Below are 21,420 nucleotides of genomic sequence, written 5' to 3'. Positions count from 1 at the left end.
TAAAAAACAATGTCAGAAAAGAAATCAAATGTAAAAGAAAAAAAAAGAAAACACATTGCTAAAATATACTGCTGAAACATCGCCTTCCCCCGTAGCTTTCTCTTCACGTTGGTTTTAGATGGGCTTCCAGGTGTACGTGATTAATGCAAAAAAGCCTTAGAGCAGCTTCACAGGGAGACTGAACTCAGATCCTCCCCTTCACACTTACTAGGTGCCACAATTAGGGTTGTATTTCTTCTCCGCAAAAGTTTTTCTTCTTTGTTTGAATGCAAATACCTTTGGAGAATGAATGCAGAGTTTCCATCCCTTAGTAAAAGCTTAACAAAGAAGCTGTCAAACAACTGCCCTTCTATGGCATGATGGCCAGAAATGCAGATCTCAGGTACCAGGCTGATATAAGGCCTGAGAACTGGCATTTTTTAAGAAGCAAAGTCTCAGGTAATACTGATGTAGGGGATAGACTTAGAGGAAGGACTAGCTCTGTTAGTAGAAATAAATTTTATATAGAATCTCTGCTCAGGGAAATGATTCACATACATGAGAATCACCTGGGGATCTTGTTAACAGGCAGGCAACGGTTCTAATTCAGTAGGTCAAGGAGGAGCCCAAGATTCCACATTTCTAACTCTTGTAATTGTTCATTTATCTTCTACGCAGAAAAGCAAAGGACACTGCTTTGCAGATTCATGCATGTTCTGGAAACCTAGTGCAAGGAACATCTTGTCCCTGTTGGCTGTTGCTATTACTATTCTACGAAGACTGTATTCTAATCTACAGAAAGGCCCTTATTAAATTCAGCCTGACCCACAACTTCTGAAATCAGGTGCACCTGGGGAGTAGAATGACCCCGTTACCATTAATGTATGTCTATGCCTGTTTTATCTACTCTGCCAAACACTATTCTAGTCCTTCTACATGTATTATCTACTTATGAGAACTAGCTGACTTTTCTAGATATTCAATAAAAGGCAGAAGATCTGTTAGAATCATGTTTTAAGAAGTACTCAATGTGACAGACAGTTCAATGTGTATCCTTCCCTTTTCCCACACTTATAACATCTTTAGTTTTCAGCTGGGTCCTCTGGGAAAAAAAAAAAAAGATCATTTCCTATCTTCCTTGGCTGTTAAATATGGTCATATGACTAATATTTGCCACTGACTAATATTTGGCCAGTGGAACACATTGCAGCCCGCCTGCAATGCGGGCGACCGGGGTTCGATCCCTGGGTTGGGAAGATCCCCTGGAGAAGGAAATAGCAACCCACTCCAGTATTCTTGTCTGGACAATCCCATGGACAGAGGAGCCTAGTAGGTTACAGTCCATGGGGTCGCAAAGAGTCGGACAGGACTGAGAAACTTCACTTTCACTTTCTGGGGGGGGGGGGTGGAGATCATTTCCTATCTTCCTTGGCTGTTAAATATGGTCACATGACTAATATGTGCCACTGACTAATATTTGGCCAGTGGAACACAGAGAACTACTTCTTCTGGGAAAAAGTGTCCTTGAAAAAGCTTAGTATTCTTCCCTCCTCTACCCCTCTGCCTCCTTTCTGCTGGATCACAGATGTAATAGCTGGAGTTCCAGCAGCCATCATGACCCATAAGGTGTCCTTAGGAATAGAAATCATGCCCAACAGAGCAATAAGACTGAAGGAAATGGAGGCCCTGTCATAGTAGACCATACCAGCTCTGGGCAAACTACATGAGTGTGAGAAATAAACTGCTATCTTGTTTAAGGTGCAATATTTAGGGTGTTGTACTTCCTTGGTGGCTCAGATGGTAAAGTGTCTGCCTGCAATGCGGGAGACCCTGGTTCGATCCCTAGGTCAGAAAGATCCCCTGGAGAAGGAAATGGCAACCCACTCCAGTACTCTTGCCTGGAACATTCCATGGACAGAGGAGCCTGGTAGGCTACAGTCCATGGGGACATGGTTGAGCAACTTCACTTTCTGTCTTCTTTATTTAGGGTATTAGTGAGTGGCAGCTGAATCTACTCATCAGTGAAATCCTTTGTTAACAGAAGACCTACTATATCATGGTGGTTTGATTTTCTTTGATTTTTACAAGGCTCTGTGTACTGACTGTGTATAAATGAATTTCCATATAAATTGGCTTTTAAAATATTAGAAACAGATGTTATTCTGGATCCATTAAATTAAAACACCTTGTTATGACATTCATCAAGAGTCTACCCCAGAAGTAATTGCTTAAGACTTGATGGGTTATAATTAAAATTTTAAAGAAATATGAAAAACTGCCAAACAGTGTTGTCAGAGAAAGCTGATTTCAAGCCATTGAGAATAAAAAGCCAACTGGCCTCCACTAAACATTAACCTAAATACTGATGTGAATTTCTCTAATATCAATGCAGAAACACATATTCAAAGTCGGGGCAGCAGAAAGCTCAACAGCAGAACACTGTGGGATAAGACTTGGCTAATTTAGCAAGGAAAGCTGAGAAGCACATTTTGTTTAGGACAATACTTCACCCGTTCAGTGGCAGACCCATATAGGATGGAGCCACGTTCCCTAAACCAGGTTTTCTACATGCTATTAGTTCAGCCCCACAACCAGCTTTCCTTTTCAAGTGAAAGAAAAAACAACAACAACAACAAAAAAAAAACTTAAAAAAAAATTGGTTCAAAGTCGCCAGGATTTCTTATGTCCATAGCAATAAATCTAGTAATCCACAGCAGCCAACAAGATATAAGTCTAACTCCAATGAAACAAGAATTTCAAAACAAAGGACGAAACTAACAAATCTCATAATTTCACTGTGAGAAAAAAACTGAGGTACAGCCCTAAATTTTCTGCACTGTAGGAAAAAAATTTAAAGGGCAAACAGCATCAATAAAACAAAAATCTAAGAGCAAAGGAACATTTCACCCATGTTCAAAATATACCCCACTAGTGGAGACATCAGTCTGATAAAATTATCTGATGGGTGTTATCTTATTAGGTAGGTTTTTATTTACTCAATGAATGTTATGGCATAAGAACATGAAATAAGACTAAATTATACTGGGCTTTAGAATATAAGTCATCACACACATGCAAGTCAGTGATAAGGGATGAAATATACATCCCTTTCATCATATTAAGGAAGAAATGGACCAAAAGGGATTTAATAGAATCTAAACAATCTGCCAGCAAAATGAGAAGCAAAGGTAGTCATTCAACACTAAACATAATAGGCTCTCGTCTGTTTGAATTTTCTTACCTGAGTCCAAAACTGAAAGACGGAAACCTCTTCTGCTATTTCTCAGCTAATAGAAAGGCTTAAGTCAAAACAAAATTTCATGCTCTTATAATCTGAAGTTACTTCTGTGAGTGGGTATTGCCAATTCAGAAAGACACTAAGGAATTAGGAAATTTTCACTCCAGGAAAGATGAAGAATGTTGAATGTAGCAGATGTGGAAAAGAAACAAATGTAGGCAGAATTCTCCAGAGAACACAGGACTAGGAGATTGTCTTTGGAAGCAAAAAGATCTATTCTCTCAAGTCTTCAAGGGGGTTTTAACCTGTTTTCAGTTTTGTTCATTTGCGGCTCTTGGTTTTTTGCTGCCTTATGATTTTTCCTTTAAAAAATGTTGACAAAGGCCAGCACTGTTATAAAACTGATGAATGATGTGACACCACCAGCCCAACTGTCCTTGTGTGTGTTTCTCTGCTATTTTTTTTCTGTCCATTGACCTTTTCAGTCACAAGCACCCACATAAATGATGACCATCAGTCCTTCAGAGCAGGAATGATGCTTACATTTTCCAAACATCAAATGGCACACTCTTCCCCAAGTGATTTCAATTGTTCTACTAAAAACTAAGTAAAAGCCAAACTTTACACTTAAAAAAGGCAAAAAAAAAACTGTTTTTTTTTTTTAGGTGATGGATTGAAATTTGTTTGCAGGATAAAAAAGAAAGAGCATATATCCTTTGTTAATCTGCCCTGCTTCTGTGCTACCCAAGCACACCTATCTATCTCCAGGAAAGGCAGTGAGATGCAATAGTTACGAAAAGTGATTCTGGAACCAATTGGACCAATTACTCCACCTCTCTGTACCTCAGTTTTCTTATCTGGAAAATAAGGATAACAATTGTACTTGCTTTATAGGACCATCTTGCGGAGTTAATGTGTTAGTAAGCAAAAAGCATAGTGTTACATGTAATATATGTAACTGCTATCATTATTAGTATTATTATCACCATTAACACAAAACAATTACTGCTCCAGCCATCCATGAAAACACAGTGCTCTTCCTTCATGTTTACAGCTGTCAACGTCTATGCATCGTGGTCATGACTGTTTCACTTAAAAATCCTTTAAGATTTAATGACACTCTCAGAACAAAATAATAAACATTTACAACATCTTACCTTTAGTCTTTTCCTATTTTTTTTTCTTTCCCACATAATAGTCTTTTAATAGACTTGATAGTAAAAAGCAATGTAATTGCATACAAGCAAACTTCTATCTTCTTTGACTTCCTCTTTCCAACCCTCCTTGGCTACCATTTCCTTCAGACTTTTCTCACAAATGTGGACGTTTCTTCCCAGTTCTGTCCTGACCTTTGCTCACTCTATACTGTTCACCTCGGTGATCATCATCTCCAGTGCCTGCAACCAGGGGACACTTTCTCATAGACACCTTCAGCCTGGGTGGTGCTCACGAGTCTACACGTCTACTGGCCCAGGGGATAGTTGTACCTGAATGAGGAAATCGTGGTTCCTCTACTAACACCAAATGGCCAGTTATCCTTTATTCTTTCTAGAGCACAGCCTTTTTACCAAGTTGGTGGATAAACTTCTCACAAACTGTTGTGCTGAAGTTCAAATAGGGCAATGTTAAAATGTTTGAAATCTACTTTGCCTGGTGTCATGGACTGGTTTTTCCAAACACCTTCTTCTAGTTAACAGTGCCCTGTTCTTCCTTTTGAGAACAGGCCAAATCCACTCTCCATTCATCTGAATAGAGTGAAGCTGTTGTCCTCACCTCCTGATGAAAGTTATCTATGATCTGGCCAGTCAGTGTACTATATCCCCATCCTCATTCCCAGCCATAAGACCTGACTTAGCAGCCAGCCAGGTCAATCACAGTCAAAGTAAGCTCCAATAATCTACTGGGAAAGGACATCTTAGGGGAATGAGATCAGTCCTAGGGGTGCTAAAGGCCCTGAAGACAGAGCCTAAGGATGAGGCCAGCACAAACAAAAGGGAAGCCAGATCAAGGAGACAAAGAGGCAGTTAATTCCTAGTGCAGCTGGAACCTGTCTTCTCTCTTTGCTCCCACATCTACTTTCAATTTGGTGAAGGATAATTTGACACTGGGCAAGACCTCAGCGAAAAATTCAACGTGCAAATTTCCCTTGAATCTCCTCTAACTTCTCTTTTCTCTTCCTCTCATTCAGGTTTCCTTCATTTCTGACTTCTATTGGTTAGGAGATTTACTAAAAGTGCCTGTTGATAATTTTGTTTCCTTCATTATGCTCAAAGTCCCCTTATGGAAAGAATATATTTTCTCCAATGCCCAATATATATTAGGCACATAACAAATATTTGTTAAACTGAACTAAATAGTCATCCCTGCCTGCTTTCATTTCCCTTTTGATCTCTTATGCATGCTGTGGATAGAGAAACTTCCTGAAATTTAACTCCTGAAGTATAACCCTAACACCATCACTCTGCTTCACAAGACTCCCTCATCACGCCTTATTTCTTACCATAATAAACACCCCTCTAGGCCCGGATTTCACAGCCAGTCCCATTATGACTTCTAGGCCAATCTCCCATTACTTTTCCACATGCATCCTAATGTCAACTTGAATTCCCCAGCTCTCAGGCCTTTGCTCAGATCATTTTTTTCCTTTTTCTGCCTGAACTGCTCTTCTTCAACCAGTCTGTACGTATGTGAGGACTCAGTTGCGTCCGACTCTTTGCCACCCCATGAACTGTGTGGCCCACTTGGCTCTTCTGTCCATGGGATAATCCCGGCAAGAATACTGGCATGGTTTGCCGTTTCCTCCCGCAGGGAATCTTCCAGACCCAGGGATTGTGTGTCCTGTGACTCCTACATTGGCAGGCAGATTCTCTTCCACTTGAACCACCTGGGCAGTCCATTCATCCAGTTTATCTGTCCAAATGTGCTTCAATTCAGAGAAGGCAATGGCACCCCACTCTAGTACTCTTGTCTGGAAAATCCCATGGACGGAGGAGCCTGGTGGGCTGCAGTCCGGGGGGTCGCTAAGAGTCGGACACGGCTGAGTGACTTCACTTTCACTTTTCACTTTCATGCACTGGAGAAGGAAATGGCAACCCACTCCACTATTCTTGCCTGGAGAATCCCAGGGATGGGGGAGCCTGGTGGGCTGCCGTCTACAGGGTCACGCAGAGTCGGACACGACTGAAGTGACTTAGCAACAGCAGTAGCAGCTTCAATTACCAATGCTCGTTTGTGATGCCACAGTCTCCCCCGAAGTATTTACTAGTTATTGTTGCAAATCAACTAGATTTTGACATTGCACACTGCCACATTCCCATTAATAACACTGACTTCTTACTACCGTCATCAGGGATCTTAAATGGGATGATATGTGAAAGGCATTTCAGAAGAGTAGAAGGAAACATATGCTGAAATCAGGACACAGGTGATTTTAATAGTTCCCCTCGTCTACCCTACTGAAAATTACAGCTCAACAAAATGGATTGATTCTGTCTTAAGAAAATTATTCATCCACTCATTTATTCATTCATTTCATGATGAACTAAACACTATAAAGGGCACTGCAGATGGAATGGTGAGCAAAATAGATGTACTGACTTTAAGAAACAGTCTAGGAGAATAGGCAAAGATGTGTACAAGCAATCTCACTGCAGCGCGATAAATACTACTCTAGCACGAAATCATGATTGCTGTGGGAGAACAGAACAGACTCCTGAAAGTCTTAGCGGATCAAGAGATTGCCGGGGGGAAAGCAAGTCTACATACATGGAAGGAGTTAAAAGGAGTTGAATTGGGAGATTACCAGGCTAATGGGCAATATTATCAAAGACCATGAGGCAGGAGAGAAGGTGGTGAGCTTGGGTAATGAAAGAAAAAAAAAAGCAATAGGTTGGTTGGGCTCGAGTAAAGTTTGAAGAATAGAGCAGCAGGGATCACTGGCATTTGCTCTGTGTTACTACTTTCCTTCACGAGATGGAGAGCAATGTTGCTAGACATCAAGCTCCCTGATGGTCGTCAGGTCCAACTAAGCTATTGTCTTGTTAGAACTTGCATTATTTCCCCAATGCACTGTTAATACCTAAGAAACAGAACAACTTCTTATTTATCTTCTGGAGCCCTGCACATAGGAGGCATTCAATATGTATTGTTGACCTGAATTCTAACTAGAAATGATTGGTATTGATGAACTGCATTCATCGTTTAGAAAAAAATCTACATTGTTTTAAGTAGAGAATTATCACTTTCATCTAAAAGCAGTTCATTCACTCAGTAATAATTAACTGAGAAAACCCATCAGGGTAATTGGCTTACCCAAAAGTCTTTGGCACACATTTGCCACTTAACCTATAATCCTTTCATTACAGTCCTTCTTTAGGGATAAGCCATTATATTTAGAAAGCTCTAGTTAATAGCAAACACTTAGCTACCAGGGTAGGGAAATGAAAGATACACTGTAACATCTGAGGGTTGGTCTTAGTCTGGGAAGAAGAAATGAATTTCAGATTCCTGGAGGAAGGTCTACAGGTAGAGCAAGTAAATTTTGGTGCAGGAACCTGTTCTGGTTCTGAGACATACTAGTTTTCTCTCAGGTCCTGCAGATATGGAAGGCACTAGGCAGAAATGGTATGGACCTAACAGAAGCAGAAGATATTAAGAAGAGGGGGCAAGAATACACAGAAGAACTGTACAAAAAAGATCTTCACAACCCAGATAATCACCATGGTGTGATCACTCACCGAGAGCCAGACATCCGAGAATGGAAAGTCAAGTGGGCCTTAGGAAGCATCACTACGAACAAAGCTAGTGGAGGTGATGGAATTCCAGTGGACCTATTTCAAATCCTGAAAGAGGATGCTGTGAAAGTGCTGCACTCAATATGCCAGCAAATTTGGAAAACTCAGCAGTGGCCACAGGACTGGAAAAGGTCAGTTTTCATTCCAATCCCAAAGAAAGGCAATACCAAAGAATGCTCAAACTACCGCACAATTGCACTTATCTCACATGCTAGTAAAGTAATGCTCAAAATTCTCCAAGCCAGACTTCAGCAGTACATGAATCGTGAACTTGTAGATGTTCAAGCTGGTTTTAGAAAAGGCAGAGGAACCAGAGATCAAATTGCCAACATCTGCTGGATCATTGAAAAAGCAAAAGAGTTCCAGAAAAACATCTATTTCTGCTTTATTGACTATGCCAAAGCCTATGACTGTGTGGATCACAATAAACTGTGGAAAATTCTTCAAGACATGGGAATACCAGACCATCTGACCTGCCTCTTGAGAAACCTGTATGCAGGTCAGGAAGCAACTGTTAGAACTGGACATGGAACAACAGATTGGTCCCAAATAGGAAAAGGAGCATGTCAAGGCTGAATATTGTCACCCTGCTTATTTAACTTACATGCAGAGTACCTCATGAGAAACGCTGGGCTGGAAGAAGCACAAGCTGGAATCAAGATTGCCAGGAGAAATATCAATAACCTCAGAGATGCAGATGACACCACCCTTATGGCAGAAAGTGAAGAGGAACTACAAAGCCTCTTGATGAAAGTGAAAGAGGAGAGTGAAAAAGTTGGCTTAAAGCTCAACATTCAGAAAACGAAGATCATGGCATCCGGTCCCATCACTTCATGGGAAATAGATGGGGAAACAGTGCAAACAGTGTCAGACTTAATTTTTTTGGCCTGAAAAATCACTGCAGATGGTGACTGCAGCCATGAAATTAAAAGACGCTTACTCCTTGGAAGGAAAGTTATGACCAACCTAGATAGCATATTCAAAAGCAGAGACATTACTTTGTTAACAAAGGTCTGTCTAGTCAAGGCTATGGTTTTTCCAGTGGTCATATATGGATGTGAGAGTTGGACTGTGAAGAAAGCTGAGCGCCGAAGAATTGATGCTTTTGAACTGTGGTGTTGGAGAAGACTCTTGAGAGTCCCTTGGACTGCAAGGAGATCCAACCAGTCCTTTCTAAAGGAGATCAGTCCTGGGTGTTCATTGGAAGGACTGATGCTAAAGCTGAAACTCCAGTACTTTGGCCACCTCATGCGAAGAGTTGACTCATTGGAAAAGACTCTGATGCTGGGAGGGATTGGGGCCAGGAGGAGAAGGGGACGACAGAGGATGAGATGGCTGGATGGGATCACCGACTCGATGGACATGAGTTTGAGTGAACTCCAGGAGTTGGTGATAGACAGGGAGGCCCGGCATACTGTGATTCATGGGGTCACAAAGAGTCGGGCATCACTGAGCGACTGAACCGAACTGAACTGATGCTTTAAGCATGAATTTATCATTGACACACATAACACATTCCTAAACTTACTTGTTTCCATCTTCATCTCCTCCTACTAGATTGTAAACCCTTCAATGGCAGAGATGACCTCCTAAGAAACTAGCCTTTTGTTAAAAAAACGTAAATCATGCTGTCTTGATGTTAGATGAAAAGAGGCCATGGGAGTAACAAAGTGCCTGTTGTCAAACATCTAAGGGACACGGTCCCAAGTAACTGCTAGCTTTTCAAGAAGGTTAAGTTTGAGAATGCTCAGCCTTGTAACTAAAGAATATTCTTAGTGGTCCCCTCTTCCATCCCTTTAAAAGTTTTTCCTATAAGCAATAAAGGAGTTTTATGAGCTATATCTAAACAGCAACCCTCTCCAGTCCCCCACCCCCGAAACAAAGAAAGTAAGGATCTGATTAAACATGGCCCCAGAAGCAGCTAAACTGAGCCCCAGAGCTGTTGCAGATTCAGATTCCTTCTCTAAAGCTTCCCAAGTAGAGTTTTCCCAAGACACTCTATTGTCTTGGTGGGAGAAAATGAAAAGGATGAACCTTGACTAAGTAAGTGTCTTTAGTTCCACAAATAAATCAATGCTGCCATTTTCAGAGTTTCTACAGGAAATGTTCAAGAAAAAACTCAATAATCCATGTAAAAGACAGCTGCTTATTTAAAATGAAAACTTCTGGGTCCCCTCTGGCAGCCCGAAGGCTAGGACTCTGCACTTCCACTGCAGGGGGACATGGGGAACTAACAACCTGCATATGATGGCATGCTATGTGGTGCAGCCAATAAAAACATAAGTAAAATAACTTTTTTTAAAATTATAAAATTAAAACTTCTGTTACCTAAAAATGTTTATTCAAGTATTAACATGAAAAGCATTTTGCAAGACTAAAGCAAAATCTAAGAGCATGGGATTATCATGAAAACCATATTCCAAGCATTTAATTTCACTGATTAAAATAGTCCTCTACCATAATATTAGCTTAACAACTTAAAATTTTTTCATTGCCTTGCTAATTGCATGATAAAAAATATTTTCCACACATTTACTTCTTCACTATATCCATATGATGCCACCATAACATAAAATATTATACTTACAACTCTCCTCCTTCACATTCGCAGTATGTTCAATCAGTCTCAACTTAAAAGCACAATGAAAATATCTTTATTCCTAATTTTCCAGACTTTGAATTAGCAACATCTAGATGAGGTTTTCGGAGAAGGCAATGGCACCCCATTCCAGTACTCTTGCCTGGAAAATCCCATGGACGGAGGAGCCTGGTAAGCTGCAGTCCATGGGGTCACTGGGAGTCAGACACGACTGAGCTTTCACTTTTCAGTTTCCTGCATTGGAGAAGGAAATGGCAACCCACTCCAGTGTTCTTGCCTGGAGAATCCCAGGGACGGGGGAGGCTGGGTGGGCTGCCGTCTATGGGGTCGCACAGAGTCGGACACAACTGAAGCGACCTAGCAGTAGCAGTAGCAGATGAGGTTTTGGGCTTCCCTGATGTGTAAGAGACTTGGGATTGATGCCCTGGAGAAGGAAATAGCAAACCACTCCAGTATTCTGCCTGGAAAATTCCATGGACAGAGGAGCCAGGTGGGCTATAGTCTATGGGGTTGCAAAGTCAGACATGACTGAGCAAACACATACAACAAGAAGAGGTTCTATGAAGCTTTTTCACTTTCAAACGTTAACTCCAAGTTTATGAACCACTTTAACACACTGCTGCTGCTAAATCACTTCACTACTTAGTATATTTTATGAATTTCAGTTTCACAGCTTTTCATAAATTCATTGTTTTATTAAAAGGTAATTAAATTTTGATTTTCTTACATTTCATACTGTTTCCCTTACAATTGGGTCTGTGCATTAAAGTGTGACTGGTTCCTTATAATTTTTCTTCTTTAAAATATTACAGGACTTCCCTGGTGGTCCCGTGATTAAGATTCTTCACTTTCACTGCACTGGGTTCAGGTTTGAGCCTTGGTCAGGGAACTAAGATCCTATGTGTCATGCAGCCAAAAAAACAAACAAACAAAAACTTAAAAATGTTTCTCTTTTCTAAGAGGAGAAACAAATATAAGATTATATATTTTAATATAATTCAAAGCTTTCAAAAAAGACAGGACTCTATCAGACACCAGAATCCAAGAAAGAACACAAGCATAACCATGCAATTCCAAGAACACCTATTTTGTATGTAGTCTTCTTCTGTGTGCTTTTATAGAATAAAAGATGATGATGTACCTTTGTGCTTAAGAATTTGATTATCCATGTGTAGAGGATCATGTCATCTGCAAATAGTTTTACTTCTTCTTTTCCAATTTGGATTCCTTTTGTTTCTTTTTCTCAATTACTAGAACTAATCAATGACTATAGTAAAGTTGCAGGATATAAAATAAACACACAGAAATCACTTGCATTCCTATACACTAATAATGAGAAAACAGAAAGAGAAATTAAGGAAACAATTCCATTCACCATTGCAACGGAAAGAATAAAATACTTAGGAATATATCTACCTAAAGAAACTAAAGACCTATATATAGAAAACTATAAAAAACTGGTGAAAGAAATCAAAGAGGTGACTAATAGATGGAGAAATATACCATGTTCATGGATTGGAAGAATCAATATAGTGAAAATGAGTATACTACCCAAAGCAATTTATAGATTCAATGCAATCCCTATCAAGCTACCAACGGTATTCTTCACAGAGCTAGAACAAATAATTTCAAAATTTGTATGGAAATGCAAAAAACCTCGAATAGCCAAAGCGATCTTGAGAAAGAAGAATGGAACTGGAGGAACCAACCTGCCTGACTTCAGGCTCAACTACAAAGCCACAGTCATCAAGACAGTATGGTACTGGCACAAAGACAGAAATATAGATCAATGGAACAAAATAGAAAGCCCAGAGATAAATCCACGCACATATGGACACCTTATCTTTGACAAAGGAGGCAAGAATATACAATGGATTAAAGACAATCTCTTTAACAAGTGGTGCTGGGAAATCTGGTCAACCACTTGTAAAAGAATGAAACTAGAACACTTTCTAACACCATACACAAAAATAAACTCAAAATGGATTAAAGATCTCAATGTAAGACCAGAGACTATAAAACTCCTAGAGGAGAACATAGGCAAAACACTCTCTGACATACATCACAGCAGGATCCTCTATGACCCACCTCCCAGAATATTGGAAATAAAAGCAAAAATAAACAAATGGGACCTAGTTAACCTTAAAAGCTTCTGCACATCAAAGGAAACTATTAGCAAGGTGAAAAGACAGCCTTCAGAATGGGAGAAAATAATAGCAGATGAAGCAACTGACAAACAACTAATCTCAAAAATATACAAGCAACTCCTACAGCTCAACTCCAGAAAAATAAATGACCCAATCAAAAAATGGGCCAAAGAACTAAATAGACATTTCTCCAAAGAAGACATACAGATGGCTAACAAACACATGAAAAGATGCTCAACATCACTCATTATCAGAGAAATGCAAATCAAAACCACTATGAGGTACCATTTCATACCTGTCAGAATGGCTGCGATCCAAAAGTCCACAAGTAATAAATGCTGGAGAGGGTGTGGAGAAAAGGGAACCCTCTTACACTGTTGGTGGGAATGCAAACTAGTACAGTCACTATGGAGAACAGTGTGAAGATTCCTTAAAAAATTGGAAATAGAACTGCCTTATGATCCAGCAATCCCACTGCTGGGCATACACACAGTGGAAACCAGACTTGAAAGAGACACGTGTACCCCAATGTTCATCGCAGCACTGTTTATAATAGCCAGGACATGGAAGCAACCTAGATGTCCATCAGCAGATGAATGGATAAGAAAGCTGGGGTACATATACACAATGGAGTATTACTCAGCCATTAAAAAGAATACATTTGAATCAGTTCTAATGAGGTGGATGAAACTGGAGCCTATTATACAGAGTGAAGTAAGCCAGAAGGAAAAACATCAATACAGTATACTAACGCATATATATGGAATTTAGAAAGATGGTAACAATAACCCTGTGTACGAGACAGCAAAAGAGACACTGATGTATAGAACAGTCTTATGGACTCTGTGGGAGAGGGAACAGTCTTATGGACTCTGTGGGAGAGGGAGAGGGTGGGAAGATTTGAAGAATGGCATTGAAACATGTAAAATATCATGTATGAAATGAGATGCCAGTCCAGGTTCGATGCACGATACTGGATGCTTGGGGCTAGTGCACTGGGACGACCCAGAGGGAGGGTATGGGGAGGAAGGAGGGAGGAGGGTTCAGGATGGGGAACACATGTATACCTGTGGCGGATTCATTTTGATATTCATTTTGGCAACACTAATACAATTATGCAAAGTTTAAAAATAAAATAAAAAAAAAAAAAGAATTTGATTATCCAGATGCATTCTAAATAGGTAAGCATGACAATCTTAGAATACACCTTTCCAGTTAAAACACTTGCCTATGCACATAAACATGCTGTACACATTTCAGAACAGATATGCTAAAGTACATAGAAGTTTTTCCAACTAGTCAAGTATTACCTTAAAAAAAAAAAATCATATCCTTGAGAAGGGATCGTAAAATTGTCACTTAAAGTAAATAGGAAAACTGCCTTCCGGCTAAGACCACTGCTTGGGAACCCACTGAGAGCTCTTGCTGCCAGACCGAGGAAGGCAGGGGAAATCTTTTTCCAATGAAGAAACTAACAGGCTTTAAGAAAACAGGCACTGGGAGATGGGACGATATTCACACTACATCATCCAGATGTTTGGCTTATCTGTAAGCCTAACTCCTGTCTTGTCTGAATTAAGTCTTAACCAAATCACCGTTCTTTATCCATGCACCTCCTTCAGCCAAAGAGATGAGCCAAGAAGCTTCTTTTAGGCAAATGTTTGCAATGATCTTTTGTCTCTTCTACTTAAAATTTTCCACATGCTGCCAATGTATCCCTCACAGGTACTTTTGTTATAATACTACCTTGCATTTATATCATGACTTTACATTTTACAAAATGTGCTCATGTTCACGGCTATCTCGAATCCTTGTCACCACCCCCATGAGTAAGCAGATGTGGACATGTCAAGTTAGCAGTCTTGCCAGAGACAAGTGCACTGGTAAAGATCAGAGCCACTCACGCTGGAATCCAAACCTTGGTTCCTTGTCTGCTGCCAACCCGATATTATGGGCTCAATTGTGGGCCCCTAAAATCCATATGTTGAATCTTTAAGTGCCTCAGAATGTGACTACACTTAATCAGACTTTAAAGAGGTAACGAAGTTAAAATGAGGCCATTAGGCTGGGCCCTAATGCAATCTAATAACTGGTGTCATCAACAAAATTTGGACACACAGAGAAACAGGAGAGGCACATGAGCACAGAAAAAAAAAAAAAATAATAAACATGTGCAGATCAACAAGAAGGTGGACATCTGCAAGCCAAGAAGAGGGCTCAGGGGAAACCAAACCTTCCTACACCTTGTTCTCTGGCTTCAAACCTCCAGAACTGTGAGAAAATAAATTTCTGTTGTTTAAGCAATGTATTCTGTGGGATTTTGGTATTGCTGTCCACATACACCCTACTACGACATAGAGACGGTCATATATAATTACATACACTCTCCTGTTTATCCTTCAGAGTTTCAGAGCAACTAGACTTCACACAAAAGCTGTATCTGTCCAACACTATGTCTGGTGCTCTGTTTTTGATGACAGGGGTTGAACTGCTTTATAAGCTTAAATAGGACTTTCAGAGGTATCTCAGTCTTAGTTCTGCCAGGATTTGTCTACATGCTTTATCAGAGAGGGGGAAATGTCCTGTTCATGCCAACGAAGCATTAACTCTAACTAAACACACATAATAAAACAAGTGCTACTTCATATTTACACTGAGATCACAAAGCTTACAAAGCACACACACATTATCTCCTTTTATTCTCACAATACTGCTATAAAACAGAAAACTAAGCCGGATGGGTTAAGTTAGTTAAAGCAGAGCATATACTTAATAAGAGGCAGAGAAAGACCTTGAACACTGTTCTCTAAACTACTCCATTTAACCTTCAAAGCAGCTCTGTTCCTCCACATGGACAATAAATCTCCCACAAGAAGTGTTTGTTAAGACGATTTGAAAGTAAAATCCTAGTCTATTATTGCATTTTGTCTGGAATCCATATATCTGCCCTCAAGACTCAATAAGGCTATAAAAATGCCTTTGTGCCATATTCTTTTAATTTCTACATTCCAGAAAGAAAGTCTTCTTTTAACACTAAGGACTCTTGGAAAACGTGAGTCAAAGGAAGGTGTTACTTGTCTCCCAGTGACGGGTGAAAAAGGCAGCTTTATGCAAACCAAAAACTAACCTATAATTTCATATTACAAAATATAATAGAAAACATATTCTGGCAGAAATTGTGCTGTCTGCATCCCTTTTCAGCCATAAAATAGTTATACACACACATATACATCTGAGAAAGATCAGACTTTAAACATATTGTAGCAACACACACACAGCATGGGACGTTTCACCAGGACTGCCTGTGATGACAGGAGACACAGACATCCTACAGTAAAAGCAGCCTCACGGCTAGAGCAGAGAGTCTTTTTGGACACAAGAATAGAGGAGCCCTGATGAAAAACAGATAGGCAAGCGCAAAACACTCTCATTTAAAACTAACACAGATGAGCCTACACAAAGTACCCAACCATTTGGTCCACAAACCACCAGCAAGTCTCTAATTTGACATGGAAGGCAAGAGATATTTCATCCCAGAAGGAGGAAAGAAAGATATTAACTCTACCATTCAAATGCATCAGCATTCCAAAACATAGTAATTGCTAATGTATATTAGATGTCATTCCCTGACCAAGCTTTAATTATCAGGAAATAAATCAAACTTCAGGAAGCCCCGACACTTTTTACTCTGTGGCCCTTTAAATAAATCACATGGTAGGCATTTAAAATACTTATGCTGAACAATGAAAACTATCATCTTTCTCAGATCTCATGTTATAAACAGAACAAATTGTGAAGCACCAACATGCCCTTTAAGACTCCTCAGCATGGTATAGTTTACCCTTTTTCTGGCCCCTGAATCCTCAAACTTGGAAGAGCTGGATATAAGAAGAGTCTGTTTCACCCTCTGTATCTAAGACTACTAAATCCTCCACAAGACTAGAAATCTCAAAACAGGCCACAAGATCATTTTTACTCAGTATTAACCATCACTGCCTTCCTTAAACATAGTTTCTGTTACCTTGTCCACTGCAAATAAAAGAAATCTTTTTTTACCACATAACTATCCATGCTAATTAAATAAACAAGTAATGAAAGAAGCAATCAGAACCTTTCTGTAAGAAATGGGAGATAGTATTTAATCAGAGGAATCTAAGCATAACAGATCCAATTTTTCACTCCAATCTGTAAGAAAATAATCTACATCTTTTATCTGAAGCAACTCCTAAAAGCCATGTTAAGTGTAAAACACACATACACACACACACATATACAGAGTACACACTCTTTGCTGCTGCTAAGTCGCTTCAGTTGTCTCTGACTCTGTACAACCCCATAGACGGCAGCCCACCAGGCTCCCCCATCCCTGGGATTCTCCAGGCAGGGATTCTCCAGGCAAGAACGCTGGAGTGGGTTGCCATTTCCTTCTCCAAAGCATGAAAGTGAAAAGTGAAAATGAAGTTGCTCAGTCGTGTCCGACTCTTAGCGACCTCATGGACTGCAGCCTACCAGGCTCTTCCATCCACGGGATTTTCCAGGCAAGAGTACTGGAGTGGGGTGCCACTGCCTTCTCTGACACACTGTTTAGAGTTAGCCAAATCTCAACTCAAATATTTCCTCTTGAATATACTAACTGGATGAGTCAGTATTCTCATCTATAAACCGCTGTTCCTGGGGGGGAGATAAAGTAAGATAATAATGAAATAAGATAAGGTTAACTCCTGAGACACAGTAGCTGCTTAGCAAACGGCTGTTCTCACAGTGAATCACCTCCCTTGCCTTCCTGGAGCCTGCAGTATACCACTGGACAACACAGAATTCCATCTAGCATTTAGTTCCTGGCATTGTTGATCTTTTCTCTTAGCATATTCTTCAGATCCTTTCGTTCCTCTCTCCCTCACCACACCCACTTGAAATTGTGCCTGTGTTCATCATTAATTAATCCCATTAGCCTAACTTAAGAGAGTGAGAATGATGTTCCCAGAGGTCTAACTCATCTGGGGTAATGGATGACAGTAAGGTTAAGTGAAGGGACCAAAAAGGATAACAGAAAGGAGAAAAAGTCACAGGACTGATGTCACAGAGCAGTCTAATTAGGATATTCTGGGCAGCGGCCTCACGGGATGCCCAACAGTTGTATATCATCAAAGAAGCTAGGCTTGGGTATTTCTTTCTGACAAAAGATCATCAAGTCTAATAAAACTATAATGTGCCCTGCAAACTATTTTTTGAGCTTTCCAAGGCCTATTTTTTGTTGTACAAAGTAGGAAAAGGATTACTCCAGGAATTTCTACTGTCTCTCTCTCTCTCTCTCACACACACACACACACGCACACACACAGTTCATTATTTTCAAAGATACCAACTTCTAAACATATTAAACCTTTTAAATCTTGGCTAACAAAACGTAAAAGTCAACACAGTATTTGAAAGAGTCCTCTATACACTCTTCATATAAGCCAATCCTAGGCAGGTGGGCAGTAAACTGGCTATAATTTGTGATGGCCCGGAAGACAATCTAGAAGAGTTTAAGGTCAGAAATGTGATCATCTTGCAAGAAAAGGCAATGTCACACACTCTATCATGGTCATTCCACTCAAAGCAGATGGATTTTCACATTGAAAAACTAACATTAAAAGTTGCCTTGGGGAGGAGAACAGAACAGACATCCCCAAATGCTATATCGCTCTGCCTTCTAATGGTTTCTTTTCTGGGGGCATCCTGGAGAGAAGTTCAATCTTTCTAATGGGAATATAACTGTACAACAACCCTCCAAGGGCATTTAACACTCTAAAAAGAAACTCCAAACTCTGCTGTCTTTAAAAAGCAGGAGGTCACTGGGAAAAGTCATTTTTCAAAGCTCCAGTGAACTAGCTCTCTGCTTTTAGCCAGCCACAGAGATAAGGCCTGCAGTCTCAGTAACAGAATCACCTCACTTTACTTTTTAATACTAGTCCATTCCAGGGCTTTCAAGAGGAATCAATGACTCACAGCATCATCATGGCTTGGACTATGTGTATGCCTATGTTTGTTAAAGCAGAAAGGAAAATCATCCATCAATGATTCATTTTGGATGAGTTATTTGATACAGGTTATAACGGGAAACCTAAAGGGATCTTCTTCTCCATCCCCTCAATACAGGAAAAAAAATTAATAATCTCATCATGGTCACCTCTCAGAATTTAAGTGAAAAAAAAAGTTCCTAGAGGGGAAGGCATGTGTTTTTTATTTCCCATTCTGAAAGCACACACAGGTATCAGTTTAAATGGCAGTGAATTCATCTGGAATTTGAAAGACCATGCGTTTCACACGTATAAAGATCAACAGTTGTTTTAGAAATTAACTACACCACATCTTAAACTTCTACATCAGTTTTAAACTGATCCAGGTGCTATCATCAGGGCAGAAACAGATGCAGTGTTAGCACATTAAACTGTGAATCCAGTTCCAACACCACTTAATGGGCTCCATATGCTGAAAATGATCATCATGGTAGGAAGTGCACTCCACCAAAAGCCCAACTTTCAAACCAAACAAGAGTTTCATTATCTACATTATGCTCACAAGCAACTACTCTGGAACTAATACGCTTTTTATACTCATCGTGGTGCATTGGCAGTATTGAGGGTAGAAATGGTATTAGGAGAGTAACGCAATGACAGAGAAACAAAGCCACACTTGTCACAGACATGTGGATGTCATGACACTCATGCTGTCACCACACCAAAGTCAACACTGGTCACACCAGTCTGTCTTGGCTTGTAACTCTCTCTGGATCCCCTAAGTAGCTAACGGAGGACAGAAGAATGATGAGGAACTTTATATCAGAACCACCATGACTTAACATATACATAGAACTTTCTAGTTTTCAAAGTATTTTTATATGCATCACATGATATCACGAAAGCTTTTCCTATTTTTTTAGAGAGGAAAATAAATGCTCTCATCCAAGATTGCACAGTGAAGGAGGAGGAGGAGGATTAGGGAAAAAAAAAATCAGATCTTTAGTATTCAAATGCTATTTCTGCTAATCCAATGTCTACAGTCTTGAAATTTCTGCACTGAGAAGGCCCTTGCCCCCATTTAATTTACAATTACACACATACACATGCACACAAACACACAATCAAAAAAATTTTTTTGTTATTCTTGAAGAATAATAATGTACAATAAAGCAGCACAACTGTGTTTTAGTCAATCCCCTTTGGTCAATACTGTTTCTTTTGCAACTCACAGCATGGTCTAAAAGGTCTAAATGATACAAAATTAGTGCAACAAACTGGAAAGCTGTCTGGAAGAGAAGGATTTCACCATAGAGTGTTCTACATTTATTGACTTTTCTATTGATCAAAAAGTCTTCTAGTCTTTAAATAACAACTTCAAAAACAGACTATTAAAATCATGCCAAATTATTCTTTATAGTTTTCCCAATTTCAGAGTTCAACTCTGATACAAATTAATTGACTATCTAAACTCCACTGAGAAGTCACTATTCTACATTTCTTGAATCAAGTCATTTACTTTTTAAATTCCTCTTATTTCCTGAGCTTCAGCCTTAGTACTTACTTTGCATCAAGCAGACCTCTGTAGTTGGTTTATCCTGAGTGAAGCCATCTTTCAAGTGTAGCTCACATTAAGAATCAAAGCTTCTGTTATGATAAGGTGACAGTGAATGTCACATTCCAGGTGGTGTGTGTGTGGGGTGGGAGGAGGGCAGTGCTTCAAGAACACATATGAGTTTATGTGAAAAGATTCTTCTGAAAATTAGACTCCCATCTTTATTTTTCATCTAACAGGGTCTTATTTTTTGTTCTTTTTTGGCTGTTGTATATATTACACAGATCAGAGACTAAGCAATCAGAAGAGGCAAAAAGAAAGAAAAAAACCATGATGGTAGAGTAGAAGGAAATTTTGAGTAGATTTGTGAGAGAGAACACCAACCACACAAAACCCGAACCTTTCTGTCTCCACAATGACAGAGGAAGGGAGGCAGTCCAGACAGTTTTGTTTCTTCTGTCCTCTGGCTTGTACTTACTCGTGTAAGAACTGCAACCAGATAACTCTACTTAGTGGCCAAAAAAAAAGGTGATATTGGTGTTTGCATTATTTTCCTATTGTTACTATACACTTAGTAGCAAAAAATTACAAATTTATCAGCTCTCAGTTCCAAAGGGCTTAAGTCCAAAAGGGATTTTACTGGATGGAAGTCAACGTCAGGACTGTTCTCCTTCTGGAGGCTCTGGAAGAGGATCCAGTTCCTTTTCCAGCTGACAGCAACCCTTTGCGGGCTCATGGGTTCTTTCCCCATCCTCAGAGCCAGCAATAAATTTCATCACACAACCTCTGCTTTCATCCTCTCTTCTCTGACTCTGACCCTCCTGCCTCTCTCTTTCCACTACAAGAACCCTCATGACTGTACCAAACCCACCCAGATAACACAGGATAATCTCCCATTTTAAATCTTTAAAGATAGCATATTCCCAGGTTCTGAGGATAAGGATGTGGCTATCTTTGGGAGGCCATTACTTTGCCCACCATAGTGTCCCACTTAGCTAGGGCTGTCCCAGCATATTAACAAGGTGATCCAAACCATTTCCTGAATAAAGTATACATAGGACTCCTTAGTCCTGTGTGTGACTACATAGGCACACAGGAGCAAGAGTC

General features: G+C 39.9%; 1 protein-coding gene across 7 annotated transcripts in view; it reads right to left on the bottom strand.

Moving 5' to 3' along the window:
- Window positions 1–21,420, bottom strand: part of TMTC2 (transmembrane O-mannosyltransferase targeting cadherins 2) — a 497,284-nt gene that overhangs the window by 327,949 nt on the left and 147,915 nt on the right. The window contains exon 1 of one of the 7 annotated variants that reach the window (XM_086398907.1): window positions 4,375–6,406. The exons of 1 other annotated variant lie outside the window; for it this stretch is intronic. Coding sequence is in view for 3 of the 6 variants with exons in the window: in XM_086398912.1 (XP_086255038.1) it covers window positions 277–416 (140 nt within the window). In the remaining 3 variants the exon portion in view is untranslated. Of the gene's footprint in view, window positions 1–208; window positions 490–537; window positions 2,619–4,374; window positions 6,407–21,420 lie in introns of those variants that run through there. 5 more of the 7 variants (XM_086398908.1, XM_086398912.1, XM_086398911.1 and 2 more) reach the window with 5 other exon arrangements.

This window comes from Bos grunniens, chromosome 5, assembly GCF_055505025.1.
Source record: "Bos grunniens cultivar Pamir isolate PY7600 chromosome 5, Bosgru_T2T1.0, whole genome shotgun sequence".
NCBI lineage: Eukaryota > Metazoa > Chordata > Mammalia > Artiodactyla > Bovidae > Bos > Bos grunniens.
The sequence above is the reverse complement of the archived record's forward strand: the minus strand, read 5'-3'. Positions and strand labels throughout refer to the sequence as shown.